We start from the raw sequence: 19,630 nt of genomic DNA, 5'->3' as shown, positions 1-19,630 counted from the left end.
TGCGAGCAGCAGCACCAGTGCATGATAGAAGTGGCAACTGGGTGGGGGTAAGGAGGAGGCTGTGATGGGAAGGGGGAAGGACTGGGTTGGGGGTAAGGCGAAGGCTGGTGTGGGGAGGGGGAAGGATAGTATGGTGGAGATGACAATCAGTGAAGTGCTGCAGGTTAGACCTAGGGCATGGGAGAGGGGGTGGTGGCTGGTGGGGGGGGGGGGGGGGAGTAGCGGAAAAGGAAAGAAATAAAAGACTTGGTGTGGTGGTGGAATGGCAACTGTGTAGTGCTGGAATGGGAATAGAGAAGGGGGTGGATGGGTGAGGACAATGACTAATGAAGATTGAGGCCAGGAGGATTATGGGAATGCAGGATGTATTGATGGGAAAGCTCCCACCTGCGCAATGCAGTTCAAACTGGTGTTGGTGGGAAGGATCCATATGGCACACGCTGTGAAGCAGTCATTGAAATGAAGGCTATCATGTTTCGCAGCATGTTCAGCAACAGGATGGTCCACTTGTGTCTTGGCATAAGTTTGTCGTTGGCCATTCGTGTGGACAGACAGCATGTTGGTTGTCATGCCTACATAGAATGCAGCACAGTGGTTGCAGCTTAGCTAGTAGACCACATGACTGGTATCACAGGTAGCCCTACCTTTGATGAAATAGGTGATGTTAGTGACTAGACTGCAGTAGGTGGTGGTGGGAGGATGCATGGGACAGGTCTTGCATCTAGGTCTATTACAGCGGTATGAGATATGAGGTAAGGCATTGGGAGCAGGAGTTGTGTAAGGATGGACGAATATATTGTGTAGGTTCGGTGGAGGGCGGAATACCCTTGTGGGAGGGTTGGGAAGGATAGTGGGCAGGACATTTCTCATTTCAGGGCACAGCGAGAAGTAATTCAGTTGCTCCAGCCCTGGGTGGTACTAAGTTGTGTGTGGAATGCTCCTCTGTGGCCAGAGGGTGGGACTTTGGGAGGTGGTGGGCGACTGGAAAGATAAGGCACAGGAGACTTGTTTTTGTACACTAGTCTGTCTTGTGCAAACCTCTTCATCTCAGAAGAACCACTGCAACCTAAATCCATTTGAACCTGCTTACTTTGTTCATCCTATACTCCCCCCCCCTCACACTTTCTTCCTTTACCAAACTGATGATTCCTTGATACCTCGTAGTGTGTCTTGTTCACTAATTCCTCCTTTTAATCAATTTAAGCCATACACTAGATTCGCGTGTTCTTCTCTTCTCTTTTTCTCTTCTCTTCTCTTCTCTTTCTCTCTTTCTCTTCTCTTCTCTCTTCTTCTCTTCTCTTTCTCTTCTCTTCTCTTCTCTCTCTTCTCTTCTCTTCTCTTCTCTTCTCGTCTGAACTGTTTTCATAGCCATCCAAGGCTACCTTCTAGTTAAGTACCTTCAGGAAAGACTTCCCAATATTTAAATTTGTCAGTTGTCTTTTTCATAAACGCTTTTGCTTAATATAGGCACTTTGCATTTTATATCTCCTCTACTTTGGACCTTGTCAGTTCTTTTGCTGCCCAAAAAGCAAAACTTATTTACCAATCTTCCCCGACCTTCCTTAATTCAACACTGTCAGCATGGCCTGATTTAATTCAGCTACATTCCATTTCATTAACATTAATCTGTACCAAGTGAGGTAGTGGAGTGGTTCGCGCACTGGACGCGCATTCGGTTCAAACCCATGTTCGCCCATCTTGATATAGGCTTTCCATGATTTTCCTAAATCATCTTCAGGCAACTGTCAGAACGGTTCCTTTGAAAGGACACAGCCGACTTCCCTAATCTGATGGAGCCAGTGGCCTTGCTGTTGTGGTCTCCCTCCCACAAATCAGCCAACCCATTACTCTATACCTCTTTGAAGGTAATACTCATTCCATTTACTGCTCACCCTATCCTTTGCTATCTCTAACAGAATTACAGTGTCATTGGCAGACCTAAAAATTTTAATCATCTTTTTCACTCCCTTCCCAACTACTGCTTCCCATGTTTGTTCTTGGCTCTTACAATAACAGTCAGGTAGTCCAATTTCTGTACTAGTTGTAAATAGCCTTTCACCTGTGTTTTATCCCAGCTAGCTTCAAAATTTCTGTGTGTGTATTCCAGACAATCCATAAAAAGCTTTCTGTAAGTGTGCAAATTTTATAAATGTAGGTTTTCCTTTCTCTAACTTATCGCCAAAGATAATTAGCAGGGTCAGTATTGCCTCGTTTATTTCTGTATTTCTCAGAACCCGAACTGATCTTCCTCAAGGTATGCTTCTACCAGTTTGTCTGTTCTTGTAGTTAATTTGTGTAAATAGTTTGCAAAGATGATTTATTGAACAAATGGTTTAGTAGCATTCATATCTGCTATTTTTTGAAATTTGAATTATACATTCTTCTTGATGTTCGAGGGTATCTTGCATGTCCATATATCGATGTATATCGTATATCTTCCACACCATTTGGAATATTTTGTTAATGGTCGGCTCTCCCAAGAATATTAAGAATTCTGATGGAATTTTTCTACTCCAGGGAACCTTGTTTTGACTTTGACCTTTCAGTGCTATGTGGAATTTTTCTTGCAGTATCATATCTCCCCTCTCATCTTCTATTCAGTATGGCTTGCAGTAATGCATTCCATTGCTAGTTAAATGTTATCAGGAGATTGGCAGTAAGATAGCATTTTTAGGACTTTATTCCTTGACGCTAGTGTATCTCATGGATCTGAAGTTTAATTTCAGGCCTGGAGAGGGATCTGGTCACTAAATAATTGATGTCCTCATGTTACAGGTACAAGTCTATCAGGTCAGCCATGTCAGGTGGGCTTTGTTATCTTTCAGTTGAGAACCAGATCTGTATGCACCACAGAAAGGTATACGTTAACAGGTTATTGTCATCGTCGTCAACTGCAGCCATCACATAAATCTGCAATGACTTTCAGTGTGCTATCCCAAAACAGAAACACTGTTGTTGATGTATCAGCCCCGTTCCACAATATAAGCATGGTTGTAATTTGAACAGAGAATGACTTTCCAAGATAAAGGGCGTCTTATCTGTGAGCGTAATTATCACACTTCTCCTATGCACTGTTTGGTGCACAAGATTCTGTATTTGTTAAGCCATGTATTGCCTTTGCCAGAGAAATGCATCTCAGCATACAGAGAAACATCTTGAAACTGACAACTGTGAAGGGATTTTTGTAAACTAGAAACTGCCATGTGTCCCTTAACAAGTGCAGATAATTTGTTGTTTTGGATCTTCTCTTGACACTTAAGGCAAGATAATGATACTGACACTGGGCTGTTGCACATGGTTGTCCATGCCCTACTTCAGTTGAAGGTTTCCACTGTCCTGGAGTCTTCTCCACATTCGTGGAATGTGTCTGAGGGTGACATTCAACTCCCAGTCAACTCACACCAACTTTGGTCTGTCTCAGATGTGGCAAATATCCATATAATGTCACTCAAATGTGTTTGCTGCCTCCATACACCTCAAAATAATGTACCAAATCCACATAAAGTACCGGGTTAAACTACTATATTTAAGATCTCAGCACACTCAAATTGTTGCTGGATCAGTATACAGTCTTGTACTTGCATGCAATGTATATTTTGTGTTTCCAAGTTGTGCTACAGTTTACTCTGTGCATTGTCCCTGTAATGCAATATTACCTTATTTCTCAAACATCCCTCAATTTATGGATGGGAATATTCATTCTTGATCTGTGGTGCAAGAAGTTTTTGTTAAAGGAGGAGTTTGTACAATCTATCAAAGTAATTGTTAGATAAGCACACAGAGATATAACACTCACTTGATTTGATCTGTTGGAAACAATTTGAGAAACACTGTTATTGTGAAAACAGTGGATTTGTTTATAAATATCTTTTCTGTTACCAGTAAATAAAATAGAAAGAAACTTCCACATGGGAAAAATATATTAAAAACAAAGATTCCAAGACTTACCAAGCGGGAAAGCGCCGGCAGACAGGCACATGAACAAAACACACAAACACACACACAGAATTATGAGCTTTCGCAACTGGCAGTTGCTTCGTCAGGAAAGAGGGAAGGAGAGGGAAAAATGAAAGGATGTGGGTTTTAAGGGAGAGGGTAAGGAGTCATTCCAATCCCGGGAGCGGAAAGACTTCCCTTAGGGGAAAAATGACAGGTGTACACTCGCACACACACACCCACACACATATCCATCCGCACATACATGGGAAGGACAGGTGTACACTCGCACACACACACCCACACACATATCCATCCGCACATACATGGATATGTGTGTGGGTGTGTGTGTGCGAGTGTACACCTGTCCTTTTTTTCCCCTAAGGGAAGTCTTTCCGCTCCCGGGATTGGAATGACTCCTTACCCTCTCCCTTAAAACCCACATCCTTTCATTTTTCCCTCTCCTTCCCTCTTTCCTGACGAAGCAACTGCCAGTTGCGAAAGCTCGTAATTCTGTGTGTGTGTTTGTGTGTTTTGTTCATGTGCCTGTCTGCCGGCGCTTTCCCGCTTGGTAAGTCTTGGAATCTTTGTTTTTAATATATTTTTCTGTTACCAGTTATGATTATCATTTATATTTTACATGATATGTTTCAGGAAATTATTCCCATTTTCAAGTGTGTATTTCTTTGTTTACTATGCAATTTTTAATAATGTTTGTGATGTGTGGGGTTGTGCGTTGTTATCTTGCCTTTAAGTTTTATTTTGGTCCATTTGTACAGTCTTACATACATTAAACATCACACATAATTTTATGAGCATAGTATACATCGAAAAAACAAATTTACACAAACAGATGCAAAGATGTTTCTAGATGTCAGGAGAAATAATGCTAAAGATCTTAAACAGAATATGATATACATCTGTACATAAGGTATTTATCTTGATAAATTAGATCATGTTATATCTACTAACAGTGGTGCTTATTTCTCTGTGTTACTATTTTTATATAAGTATACAGTCGGAGCATCTGATGAAATTCACTGTTTCTGTTTCAGCTTCAGCTTCTTCATTTAATATTTTATCCTTGTATTTTTTGGAATGTGAATATTTGTAGTTCTTCTAACAAATCTATTTTATGCCTGTTATTTAGTTGTTGGGTAATTTGATATTTTGCTCTACTTTTCTGAATGTGTTTCCTGTGTTGTGTATGTGTATGGCTGTTGCTGAAGTAGTGTGTCTTTGTGTGTGTGTGTGTGTGTGTGTGTGTGTGTGTGTGTGTGTGTGTGTGTGTGTGTGTAGGCTTTAAGCTTCAATGTGCTGTGTGTACCTGGTGTTGAAGTCTCGACCTGTTTGTCCTAGGTAGAATCATTGTATTTTTCCTATAAATTTTAAATTTGTATGTTCTGTTGTCTACTATTGAAGGTCAAATAATTTGTTTTGTTCATTTTCCACTGTAAATGTAATTTTCTCACATATACTACTGAAGCAGTTGTGAATGTCTATTATGTCCTGGGCATCCCATTTTGCCAACGGCAGCATGCTGTGTCCATATACCCTATAAAATTCAGTTTTTGCAGATATAGATGATGCTAGGTCATCTGCATCCTTATAAATGTTGCTTCCATGGTTGACGCATTTTTGGAAAAAGTGAAGAAAGACCTAGACATGAACCACACCACAGAAGAAGAAGAAGAAGAAGAAGAAGAAGAAGAAGAAGACAAAAACAAATATACACTCCTGGAAATGGAAAAAAGAACACATTGACACCTGTGTGTCAGACCCACCATACTTGCTCCGGACACTGCGAGAGGGCTGTACAAGCAATGATCACACGCACGGCACAGCGGACACACCAGGAACCGCGGTGTTGGCCGTTGAATGGCACTAGCTGCGCAACATTTGTGCACCGCCGCCGTCAGTGTCAGCCAGTTTGCCGTGGCATACGGAGCTCCATCGCAGTCTTTAACACTGGTAGCATGCCGCGACAGCGTTGACGTGAACCGTATGTGCAGTTGACGGACTTTGAGCAAGGGCGCATAGTGGGCATGCGGGAGGCCGGGTGGACGTACTGCCGAATTGCTCAACACGTGGGGCGTGAGGTCTCAACAGTACATCGATGTTGTTGCCAGTGGTCGGCGGAAGGTGCACGTGCCCGTCGACCTGGGACCGGACCGCAGCGACGCACGGATGCACGCCAAGACCGTTAGAATCCTATGCAGTGCTGTAGGGGAACGCACCGCCACTTCCCAGCAAATTAGGGACACTGTTGCTCCTGGGGTATCGGCGAGGACCATTCGCAACCGTCTCCATGAAGCTGGGCTACGGTCCCGCACACCGTTAGGCCGTCTTCCGTTCACGCCCCAACATCGTGCAGCCCGCCTCCAGTGGTGTCGCGACAGGAGTGAATGGAGGGACGAATGGAGACGTGTCGTATTCAGCGATGAGAGTCGCTTCTGCCTTGGTGCCAATGATGGTCGTGTGTGTGTTTGGCGCCGTGCAGGTGAGCGCCACAATCAGGACTGCATACGACCGAGGCACACAGGGCCAACATCCGGCATCATTGTGTAGGGAGCGATGTCCTACACTGGCCGTACACCTCTGGTGATCGTCGAGGGGACACTGAATAGTGCACGGTACATCCAAACCGTCATCGAACCCATCGTTCTACCATTCCTAGACCGGCAAGGGAACTTGCTGTTCCAACAGGACAATGCACGTCCGCATGTATCCCGTGCCACGCAACATGCTCTATAAGGTGTAAGTCAACTACCCTGGCCAGCAAGATCTCCGGATCTGTCCCCCATTGAGCATGTTTGGGACTGGATGAAGCGTCGTCTCACGCAGCCTGCACGTCCAGCAAGAATGCTGGTTCAACTGAGGCCCCAGGTGGAAATGGCATGGCAAGCCATTCACAGGACTACATCCAGCATCTCTACGATCGTCTCCATGGGAGAATAGCAGCCTGCATTGCTGCGAAAGGTGGATATACACTGTACTAGTGCCGACATTGTGCATGTTCTGTTGCCTGTGTCTATGTGCCTGTGGTTCTGTCAGTGTGATCATGTGATGTATCTGACCCCAGGAATGTGTCAATAAAGTTTCCCCTTCCTGGGACAATGAATTCACGGTGTTCTTATTTCAATTTCCAGGAGTGTATGTTGATAATATATCACAGAAGATTACAAATATTTTTGAAACTCTCAAAGTAAATCTAATGAACTAGAACAAAAAGTAATACACAACATACAGTTTGATCATGACCCATACTACTCAACTCTGGAATATACAAAGTAACATGCCAGGAATGCTCCATCTTTTACGTAGGACAAACTGGCTGAGATTTCAACACCAGGCATACAGCGCACATTAAACCCTACACAGACAACAGACACGCTACTTCAGCAATAGTCACACACACACACACACACACACACACACACACACACACACACACACACACACACACACACAGGACACGCATTTGGAAAAGTAGTACAAAATGTAAAAGTACTCCACTGACTAAATGCAGAGTGTAAAATGGATCTGTTAGATGTGCTGGAGATATATTCACATTACAAAAAGTATGAAGACAACAAATATTAAATGAAAAACTTTGGAGTGAATCAGTGAATTTCAGGTGCTTTGGCAGTAACTTGAAAATAGTAGCACATAGAAAAGGCACTATTGTAAATAGATATAAAGAAATTATGATCCAGATTATTAAGGTAAATGTCTTAGTTGACTATATCTAAAAACACCTTCGTAACTGCTTATGTAAGTTAGTTATTCTTGATGTGTAGTGTGCACAGAAAATTGTTTGATTGTACAGAAATAGACCACAGGAAAACTTAGATAGAACAATGCAGAATTCCACAGATCAAAATCATTATGAATAAATGGCATAGTACATTAAGAAATTTCCTGAAAAACCTCATGTAAAATATAAATAAAGGAAAACAGAGACTGGTAGCAGGAAAGTTATTTGTAAACAAACCCATTATTTGTTATTTGTTTAAACGTACCTCAAAATTTGTTAATGAAATAATTTTTCTGTAATTGTTTCAGCTGCTTTTGAATCAATTGGCACTATGTTAGCATCTGCTGAAACTCCACTTTTCGCATCAGAAGAAGCAAAGAAAGCTCTAATAGGGCTTGCACGAGATCTGAGAGGACTGGCTTATGCTTTTAATACAAAAACGTCATATATGATGTTGTTTGATTGGATGTATCCTTTCCTGCAGACAAGGTATATTTTGTATATGTGTAATGTGATTAAACAATGGAAAATGTGGTTCAGTTTCAAACTGTTGTGTCTGTTACTTACAGAGTGAATTAATAAAGCATGAATACCTGTTTAATACATTCTGCAAAGCTAGTCGTGAATGTGTTTGAGAAAACTGAGAGGGTGCTCTTAGCACTTCTTGGTAGGGTTTGCTTACCTGTCCCTTCAGCATGTTTTGAGCAACACTATTCAATTAAATTCAAACAGTAAGCTTTCTGAAAGAAACTTGACGGTACAGACAAGAGGTAGTTTGAATTCCACTAGTCTTTGTTCTGCTCCATGGGTTACTCTGAAGTTGAGCAGCTAAACATACCTTGTTTTTCCTATTGCTATTTTCATTGAAGTGCCATTGAAACCTCTGTGTGATTTGTACATCGTAAACAAGTTAAACTTGATTTGGAAAAATCTCAGCACATATTACCAACTTGCTTGTAACTCAGGATTAGTCTAATGATTTCGAGAAGAACTGGTCGTCTCAGCGTAAAACTGTTCAGTTTATATTATGAAAATGATGTGCAGTAGTTATAAAAATATAATAATGAATTGGATGAATAGAATAATAATGAATAGAAAATTGATGACAAAGATAGAATGTGAGTACTATTCAGTGAGTTATGAAGATTTAGATGTGTGTCTTGGGGGTTCAGGCAGCCAGCAGACATAAGATCATAGTGCCATTGGAGTAGGACTGTATCATTTATTAAAATATTGTTACATAAGTAAAATTGCCAACATAGCTGGACATCCAAAAACAAGAGTACTATTTTATGTAGTTGAGTGAAGCCAGAGAATGCGATTCCTTAAGAAGCTGTCATACTACTCATGTAGCATAATTTCAGTTATTCTTTCTATTGTAAATGGCAGTGCATTTTGCAGGACGTCATGTCATATACTGTGACAGAAACAAACTGAACATGTGCCATGTTGTTTTATATATTTTCAAAGCTACAATTCCATATTTGGTCGCTTTCATATTTATTCATGCATTCTGTGAAAATAAACATTTCAGTTGATAGGTTGCATGAAAATCACACCAAAATGCATCGTGTGGTACTGTTTGTTGTGCAAAAGTGTTGGGAAATGTGACTTTGATGAATAAAATTGTTACTGAAAGAGAGATCATTAGATTTAGGCCATTTTTATTGTTGTCAGATGAAGGGCATCAGTTTTTTACATGGCGATTAACAGTCATTTTAAGGCTGTCGTGAACTTCAGTATTGGCACAATAACACAAGATCAAATTTCAATATTAAACATCTATTGATTTCCAATATTAGTAATCTGCTGATCTCAAATTTGACATCTTTTCATGGGAGTGTGTAGTATGCCAAATTTCAGGACTTTCTATTAAAACTGCCAGTTTCGTATTGTACCATTGAAAACTACTGATTCCACATTATTTTAGTCATCATCATGTATGCAAAATTTTTGTCATATACATATACTGGAAATGTATGACAAGCTGCCACTTTGGCCCACCAGGACCAAAGTGCATTATAGGAGGCACCTAGAACAAGCATTTGGCAGTAAAGCTACTTATTTATAATTCCAAAACATTGGTTTGAATCCTTGCAAATGTTCTGATCAGGTTGTGCTGTTGCTGTTCTTCGTGCTAGTAAACAATATGTAATACCCATGATTTGCAGCATCTCTTGGACCCTTGTCTCGTGCTGTATGAGGAGGACCAAAGGTCTGGGTGGGTTCAGTCTTGGTGAATTTGATTTTCTCACATTTCAGGCCCACTGACCTTTTAATACTTAAAAGTGCTTCAAACATAATAATAAGCTTGGTTTTACTGTTTGCAAACCATTTATGTGCAAATATAAGCTGCACCTAAACTTTTTACATGAAATACTAGTAAAAAGTAAATCTCAAATATAGGCTGCACTACTAAATTTACAAGAAAGTTCAGTTAGTCTTTTGAGTTTCTTCTCTCCCCTTCCCTTTCTTCAACACCACATGACTACAGTGTACTTCTAACTTGGCAGAATAGAATAGCTTTGCTGTGAGGTGGCAGACTTTCTACATCTGACACACGTGTCATGGAAAGACAAGATTTTTATGGAGGTCTGGTGACATGACTAATTCCAGGGACAGTGTAAGCAATTTGAGAGTGAGAGAAAAGTTGATCTTTTGGTTTGTGAGTGACGATGGAAAAGGAGCGTACTAATTTCAAGTTATCAGCTTTCTAGAGGAATATGTAAAGCCGGAGCTTGATATGGATTTGATGTTGATGAAAAAAAAAAAAAAACATTCGTTGGTTGTGTGCAAGTGAAAAGAAACTCCAAAATAGTTCGGAATATTGGTGTGCATTTAAAGGGTAAAGGTGCAAACATCCAAGTGTGAAAAAAGACTTGCTTGACTTTGTAATTCAGAAAGAAAATGTGGATATTGCATTCTGACTGAAATCATTCAAATTGAAGGCTGATAGCATGTAAAAGAAACATTTCACCTGTAAAATTTAACGTTTCACATGGGTGGGTTTTGCAATTTATGCAACAACACACACTATCTGTTTCTACAATTTGATATTTTTCTAGCATTGCACAAACTGACATCAATGCAAAAATTATTTTCTTTCCCAGATAGGGAATGTACACCAAATGCTGATTAATTTTGATATGTTGAGCAGCACTACAATAAATAACATAGGCAAATTTACTATGCAAATATGTACATGTGCTGAAAAGCAGCAGTGCACAGTGATGTTAAGCATTACAGCTGATGGACAGAAATTTCCACCTTATGTGGTTTGTAATTGGAAAACTCTGCCCAAGAGAGAAATCTTCCCACCTAGTTTCATTGTAAGAACTTTTAATGGTGGATGGACTACAGAGGAACTGATCCTGTACCGGACTTCAGCAATTTGGAATAAGCGGCAAGGAGCTCTTCTTTGCTCAAAATCAATGTTTGTGTTGGATAGTTTCTGCTGGTACACAGGTGACTTGGGTGAAACAGAATCCGAAAAAAGGCAACTGTGACCTAGTTATTATTCCTGGTGTCATGGCAAGTGTGTTGCAGCCTTTGGATGTGTGTATGAATCATCCATTCACAGCTAGTATAAGACAATTCTATAGAGATTACATGATGAACAATACAACTTTGACACCAGGAGACTGGTTGTGGTATGCATCTGTGTCAGAAGTGTGCTGTTGGATTTTGGCTGCTTGGCAGTCAATGCTGCAAGAACTGGTGGTGAAAAGTTTTCAAAAAGCTCTTTTCATCTCGGCAGGACTGAGGACAACCTCCTTTGTCATGGTGACTTTGAGCAGAGTTCTGGATCATGCAGCGATGACTAAGAATCACATGCTGGTGACACTTGAAGTTATTGTGCATGATTTGGGTGGATTGATAGTCTGGAGTAACAAGGACCCACTGTATAATATTTCAGTGTGTTCAGATTTAATGTACTTGTGGTTATATATTTTCTGCAAAAGCAATAAAAATTGTTAATTGTGTGAAATTTACCTCTATCAGCTAAACTAGATTTGATTATAGTTCTTCATTTTTGGTTAAAGGTATTTGAAATGCGTATTTGCAACTATTAAAAATGTGGCTGCGGATGACATTTCCAGATATAAGCAGGATTCGGACAAAAATACAACAACTAACAATGTTTTCAACAGATAAAACAAACTGTGTAAAGTGAAATATATGCATCTTTAGAAGTAGCAAAAAGGCATTCAAATACCTTTAATAATAAGTTTGATTAATGAAGCAACTGCTACATATTATGTAGCAAAGAATAGCTTCATTGAACACATCATAAAATTTAAACCATATCAGATTCAAATGCATATCACATGTCTTTGATTTGGAATTTCATGTGTTACATAACTCTACATATCTTAATGAGCTTGTAGACACATTCAGCGTACTGTCGTCTGCTAACTATGGTTGGCTGTTCTGAAACAGCTGTGGGTACTAATTGAGGTCATTTGATTTATATCGAAATGCCGTCTCGCATCAGTCACTGTGCCGCAGCTCTTTGGAAAGTGAACAGGTTGTACAAACAAACCGATTCAGTTTTGCGAAACATTGTTAAACTGTGTTCAAACAGTGTGATAACCTTGGTTTTATTAAAATTATCACATGGCACTGGAAACCTCACATAACCCCATACTTTCAGTAAACTATTTACTGGGGAAAAAATGAGTAGGTAATTAACTTAAACATTTTGTGGCATTTCCCACATAACCCTTGGGCTTCGTTTGGGCAGGTTTCTGTTTCCTTAGTTACTCTGTTACTCTTGAGATTAATATGATTCTCTCTCCTAAAACATTTCCCTTCAGACTTAGTCTCAAGAGCATAATGAAAATTGTTCCTTTGGCACATTCTTTTTACTCTAGTATTTGTGTTTATGGCCTTTTGCCATAGTGCATTGCCTGTGTGTAGGTAATGGTGCAAATGTTGTTGTTTGGTTGTGTGTCTTTTAATCAAAATTCTATCAATTACAGTTCTAAATAGTCATCTCATGGGTCAGTAGCCTTGCCATAAATGATCTTATGGAAAAAGATTTTCGAATCTCGTCTGGTGCTGTCTCCAACTATCATTTCTTCCTTCTCGCATCCCGTCTGGTAAGTCTCCCCTGACCCCGGGTTCAAGGAGCCACTGACTCCAATTACGTTATATTTTCAGAGACTGATGATTTACATTGATTATGAAAATAGATGCCATTACTCATGATGGACTGATACCATTTTACAAACAGGAAGATTTGAAAGATTCACTGCCATACTGATATTAATAAAATATCTACAAATTGGACAATTTTTAAGAGCAATGTCTACTTCATGCTGAGCTGAACAACTGCAAAATACCACAGAAATTAAAAATTTGAAAAAATCTAGAATGAGCCAAGAGAACTCTGAGAGTTTTTCCACCTCGTTTTGCCATTACTTGGTTCATCCATATTTGCGACACTCTTATTTACAGTTCAGGTAACAGTATGACTGCACATCACACTACGCAAATACAATTAAAATGTATTGACTATTTGCGGCAAAGAGTTGTAACCTTCACAGAAAAGACTACCTTGGGTGTAATGGAGGGTGTGGGGGAATTAATCACTTTTATCGCTGATAAGTAATATCTCCCCCACCCCCATCCCCCAACTTTTGTCACTTTTTTTGCCATGATTCATGAACTGACTGACTAACAATATGTTCCATTTACTTGCAGTTACATTATTATAAGTCTCTGATTGTTTGCCTAATTTTGTCCTACACTTGACTTGCCCTTTTTCTTCATAGGAACTTTAGCGTATACAATGTTTTAATGTCGTATAGCTGCATATGTTAAGTTTGAGCTTGCGAGATCACCACCATCTGTAAAAATGGCTTGTGGGCAGAAAGGAGAATTTGTCTAAATAGACAGTGTGAAATTGTCAGTAGTGTTCTAGTGGCTGCTTTGGGAACTGCTTCTCCTTCTAAGGAAGAGCAACCTCCAAAAGGAATAGGAAAACATTAGTGTATGCCAATGTAAAGTGAATATTGTTCAACCATCTCTGTATGTTTGAACATCAGAGAAACATAGAGGAATTGTTTAACAAACTTAACATGCTACTGGATTGATTGCAAAGGTTCAAGTGTGCCCCTTGGAAAGAACTTTATAGCCCTTCAGAAGACATGTACAGTATGTTTCCGTGTAGTTCAGTACAGCAGTAAGGAGTAAGGAACTGGGTAAATGACATCCTGTTTTCAGATAACTTTGGGGAAGATGGTAGGGTGTTTGGAGGGTGAGGGGGGGGGGGGGGGGGCTGGCATGAGTGCTACTAACTTTCGTTATGAGTCTTTATGGCTCTTCAGACTACTTGCATTCCTGATACCAGTACAGTGGAATCTCGTTAGCATGTTTCTGAAAGGGCTGCAGATTTTAAACACCATAACCTACAGAAAACTACCTATTTCATAATAATTAGATTTTTTCTTTGATGAAAATGTGAAATTAAGGGTACCATATTTGTGATAATATACGATCTGTTAATGCCACACTTCCTGACAAGCTGTCTCAGTTAATTATAATTCAAGGTTCACATGTTCAAGAACATGCTCTGAATATCACACCCAGAAACATTTAGAATTACATGGTAGTGCATTTTTGTGTCTTATACACCAACAACGAGAGGTCCCCAATGATGGGATCCATCTATTGAAACCATATGTATGGTGATGTAAGTTAAAGTCTCATGTATGTAAGTTAAAGTCTCAGGTATTACATCCTACAATCATTCACCGCGCTGGTCGCTTGTTTGCGAGTAATTGACAAAATAAAATGTTTATAATTTCGTGTGAAGCTCTACAGCTTTAAATAAGCAACATATTATGATTCAATTGCATTGTGTAATGGTTATAGTACTAGCTTCATGTGCAAGAGCACATGGGAGTCAAATCTTCTTAGGTACTTCAAAATTTTTTTATTTTAAAATGTTTATCGTAATGACTTTGATCATTATTTTCATTTCATTAATTAGTTTGAATGTAATTTTTTATTTCTGTTCCTTTGCCACATCATTTTAATCATGACATTAATTTATTCAGTTGCTTTCGTTTTTAATTACCATCATTCATTTTTTACTTGAAATCTTTGTGCATGTGTAGTTGATTAATTTATTTTTATTTATCTGTCATAGCCAATTGCCTTGCCGCAGTGGTAACACCGGTTCCCATCAAATCACCGAAGTTAAGCTCTGTTCGACTTGACTAGCACTTGGATGGGTGACCAACCCGTGTGCCGAGCGTTTATGGCAAGCAGATTGCACTCAGCCCTTATGAGGCAAACTGAGAAACTACTAGATTGAAAAGCAGCGGCTCCATTTTCGTGAACTGACATACTGCTGGAAGAACAATGTGTTGATCACATGCCCCACCATATCCACATCCAGTAATGTCTGTTTTTAGACTGTTGTAACATTTAAACTCTTGAAAATGCCAATCTATTCAAAGACTTAAATCACAAATTTTTATTACACATTGGGCAAAATGAAGCAGGCAAAAATTTGAACAAAGGAAGGGATTATAAGTAAAGCGAAAATCAAGCAAAATGAGGAATAGGAATTATGAAGGGAATTAAATATACAAAAATATATGATGACGAAACGGAAGAAATTAAGTTGATTTTATCCATGGGCGTTATTAAAATCACATGCACTAAGATTCCAAGTGGAAAAAGAATTACGTGAATTAAAAATAAGAGCAATTCAAGAAGTTAATATGATGATTAAAATGATGTACCAAAGGAGCAGAAATAAAAAATTACATTTAAACCAATTAATTGAATAAAAGTAATGATTGAAATCATTTCAATAAAGATTTAAAAGTATAAAATTTTGAAGCACATACCATGGGTCTAACCCATTTCTTGAATATGACGCTAATACTACAAACATTACACCAAGCAACCACTTTATATTAAGTTACTTATTTAAAGCTTTAGCCCATCACGCAATTTTTTTTAAAAAAAAAATTCGTCAGTTACTGGCAAATGAGGGCACACCAGGATGAATGGTTGCAGGATGTAATACCTGGGACCTTAACCTGAGTCACCACGCAAATGGTTTCAAAAATTTGATTACACTCTCCTTGGCTAGATCCAATTTATTGGATGTGTATGCTTTTACCATCAGCCAATTGGAATGCAGGACAGTCATGTGACATGAATGTGGAGCCTCATGTGTCCAAAATGCAAACCTAGCTTGTGGTGTAGAAAAAATAAAAATACTTTAATATTTCAGATGTTATTACAATTCTCTATACAAACAATTATTGTTCATTTATCATTTCTCCATTAGCGAATCACTTACGGTGACCGTTGCCATACCTTAACTAAAGATATGGCGAAGAACCTAAGAAAATTCTGGCTGTATGTAAAATCACTAAGGGGGTATAAAACTTCCATCCAGACACTCATTCACCAGTATGGTGTGCCTGTTAAAGATAGCAAAATGAAAACTGAAGCTTTAAATTCCACATTTAAGAAATCGCTCATGCATACAAACGCACTGTCATTTGACCATCACACAGATTTCCATATGAGTGACATAGTAACGAGCATCACTGACAGAGAGAAACAGCTGAAAACAGGTCCGAACAGAATCCCAGTTCGCTTCAACAAAGAATTCTTTAGGGTACTGGCGCCATATTTAACTTGCATTTATTGTGAATCTCACACCCAGTGGGAAAAAAGGGCAGTTCATTCCTGTAAGTAAGAAGGTTTAAAGAACAGACACGCAAAATTACAGGCCAATATCCTTAACACTTGTTTGCTGCTGAGTTCTAGAACATCTTCTCAGTCTGAATATAATCAATTTCCTAGAGACTGAAAAGCTTATGTCCACTAGTCAGCACGGTTTTAGAAATCATCGCTCATGTGAAACTCGGGCTTGCTCTTTTCTCATGATATACTGTGGACTGTGGACTATGGATGAAGGACAACAGGCAGATTCCACATTGTTAGATTTCTGAAAAGTATTTGGCATGGTAACCCCCTCCCCCAAGACCATCACTGAAGGTACAAACATATGGAATATGTACTCAGATGTGTGAGTGGCTCAGACTTTTTAAGCAATAGAACCCTGTATGTTGTCCTTGATTGCAAGTGTTCATCAGAGACAGTGTATTGCTAGGTGTGCCACAGGGTAGTGTGATAGTACCGATATTATTTTTTCTCTGTACATAAATGATCCAGCAGACAGGATGGACAGCTGTCTGCAGTTGTTCGCTGATGATGAGTGACTGTAGGATGATGCAAGATGGCACAGACAAAATTTGTAGTTGGTGTGATGAATGGATGGCAACTTGCTCTAAATGTAGAAAAATGTAAGTTAATGCAGATGAGTAGGAAAAACAAAACCAAAATGTTCAATCACAGCATCAGTAATGTCCTGCTTGGTGCAGTCGTGTCATGTAAATATCTGGGCTAACATTACAAAGCAATATGAAATGGAATGAGCATGTGAGGATTGTGGTAGGAAAGGCGAATGGTTGACTTTGGTTTATTGGGGGAATTTTAGAAAAATATGATTCTTCTGAAAAGGAGACTGCATACAGGATGCTAGTGCAACCTATTCTTGAGTATTACTTAACTGTTTGGGATCTGTACCAGGTCACATTACAGGAAGACATTGAAGCAATTCAGAGGCAGGCTGCTAGATTTGTTGCTGAGAGGTTTGAACAACACACAAGTGTTAAGGACACGCTTCAGGAGGAAGGCAATGTTCTTTTTGAGAAACACTATTGAGAACATTTAGAGAACCAGCATTTGAAGCTGACTGCAGAACAGGTCTGCTACAGCCAAGAAACATTTTGCGTATGGACCACGAAGATAAGATACAAGAAATTATTGCTCATAGAGAAGCATATAAACAATCATTTTTCCCTCACTCTATCTATGAGTGGAGCAGGAAAGGGAATGACTGGTAGTGGCAGAGGGTACCCTCCACCACGAACCGTATGGAGGTTTGTGGAGTGTGTATGTAGATGTAATTGAATAGGGGCTGTCCTTTCAATAAACTACCAGTATATCATAATCTTCACCTGACTATACTGTAATACAGTAAGATACAGTGTGTAGTCTGGTCTTCACAGAGGTCTGAAAAAAATGTCAGTAGTTAACTGTTTCTTATGTCCTTATTTTAGTATTGTATTGTCCATCTTAGTTATTACATTCATCACTTCTTCATAGACATCTAAACTCAACAGACAATACTTAACTGTGCCCATTGTTCCAATAGCTTTTGATATTGTAGGCACCATGTAAGGTTCTGGTTTGTCCTCATCTTCACATTCCTGTTTCTCCGCCATCCGCTGATGTAATACTTCATAGTCAGTAATACCTTCGTAACATTCACCAAAGCTAAGGTAGTCAGTGTTTTATACTTGCTCCATATTATATGACATTGTTCAGCTGTGTTTCCTTCATTTTCTGGCTTGATGCTTTCTATAAGTATCTGATGAAAGCCAGACTTCTTGAAGCGGTTTGAGAGTGTGCTTTCTCATACAGATTCCCAGCCACTTATGTGCACAAATCTTCCTGTATTTTTGTTTCAGGAATTTTAAAAGATCTCGATCAAGTGGCTGAAGGTGGTTGTATAGTTGGGAGGAAAATCCACTACATTTATGTTACCTAGATACGACATATCTTGGAGATGCGATGCACATTGTTCAATAAACAGTATGGTTTTCCTGCTTCTAACAACCAGCCTTGCATCCTAGGCATGCAAGATTGCTGGAATATAGTTTTTGTAATCCGTGCTTTCGCATTAGACGTATGGGTTGTGGGTGAGAGAAATACTGACAATGCTGCAAACGATCTGACAATGTGTTGTTCTATGTATATAGACCGGTGTGTTAATCTTTTTTAGATGCTTAGTCTCAAGTTTCAACGATACAGCCATCATGTGATTTTTGAGAGTGCCATCAGTGAAGTTGTGCTTTGTTGTGTGTTAAGAGAATCGAACAGCTGAATTTTGAGCAACATTATGCCATCAAGTTTTGTGTTAAACTTGGGGAATCTGCAATTGTGATGTTTGAAAAGTTGTAACAGGCCTATGAGCAACATGCCTTATCAAGAGTATGAATTTTTCACTGGCACAAATCATTTTTAAAAGGCTGAGAACATGTTGAAAATGAACCTTGCTCAGTCAGACCTTCAGTTTCAAAAACTGACAAAACTGTGAAAGTTGTGTGTGCTGTTGTGACATCAGACAGACTTTGTTCCTCCAGAACTATCACCCAAGTGTTTTTACAAAGATGTCCTTGAAAGGCTCTGGAGAAGGATGAATCAGGTGAGACCAGACGTTGCAGACAAGTGGAGGCTGCATCATGACAATGCCCCATGTCACACGCCCATTGAATTTTTGACCTCAGAAGACATTCCTGTTGTTCCACAGCCCTTGTACTCACCTGATGTGAGCCCTTGTGACTATTTCCTTCTCCCAAAATTGGAAAATTTCTTAAAAGGGTGTCGTTTTGGGACTCTGGAGAACATTCAAAAGAATGTGACTGACAAGTTAAAGGCCCTCCCAGTTGAGTATTTCAGTGTTGCTACAGAGACTGGGAATTACTCTGCTGATGTGTAGTTGCCAAAGGAAACTACTTTGAAAATAACAATATTGTTGTTTGACAAAAATAAAAACTTTGCTAGATAAAAACTCAGTCTCATCACTTTCTCACGCACTTCGTATTTTCATGGAAATGTCAGCAGATTTTTAAATCATTGTGTACTCTTTGCCTTTCCAATTATTAGTGGCATCATCTTTTCTGTTCAACTCTCATCACAACATAATAAGAAATTAACTAACCCCTCTTCACTAAATTTTCCACTGTGGCATTTCGCTCCCCTGTACTCTTTAAGTTCTATCGTACAGATGGTGAGAAAATAAGCCTGTTTCATCTGGATTAAAAACTTTGTTGG

The 19,630-nt window shown here is 39.3% G+C and overlaps 1 protein-coding gene across 5 annotated transcripts in view; it reads left to right on the top strand.

The window, feature by feature from the left end:
- The window catches only part of LOC126347079 (exportin-7), a 214,861-nt gene that overhangs the window by 140,333 nt on the left and 54,898 nt on the right, over nucleotides 1-19,630 (top strand). For 3 of the 5 annotated variants that reach the window (XM_050002241.1, XM_050002243.1, XM_050002244.1), the window contains exon 15: nucleotides 8,002-8,161. In XM_050002241.1, coding sequence (XP_049858198.1) covers nucleotides 8,002-8,161 — 160 coding nt within the window. Of the gene's footprint in view, nucleotides 1-8,001; nucleotides 8,183-19,630 lie in introns of all 5 variants that reach the window. The other 2 variants (XM_050002240.1, XM_050002242.1) reach the window with 1 other exon arrangement.

Source organism: Schistocerca gregaria, chromosome 1, assembly GCF_023897955.1.
Source record: "Schistocerca gregaria isolate iqSchGreg1 chromosome 1, iqSchGreg1.2, whole genome shotgun sequence".
Classification (NCBI taxonomy): domain Eukaryota; kingdom Metazoa; phylum Arthropoda; class Insecta; order Orthoptera; family Acrididae; genus Schistocerca; species Schistocerca gregaria.
The sequence above is the reverse complement of the archived record's forward strand: the minus strand, read 5'-3'. Positions and strand labels throughout refer to the sequence as shown.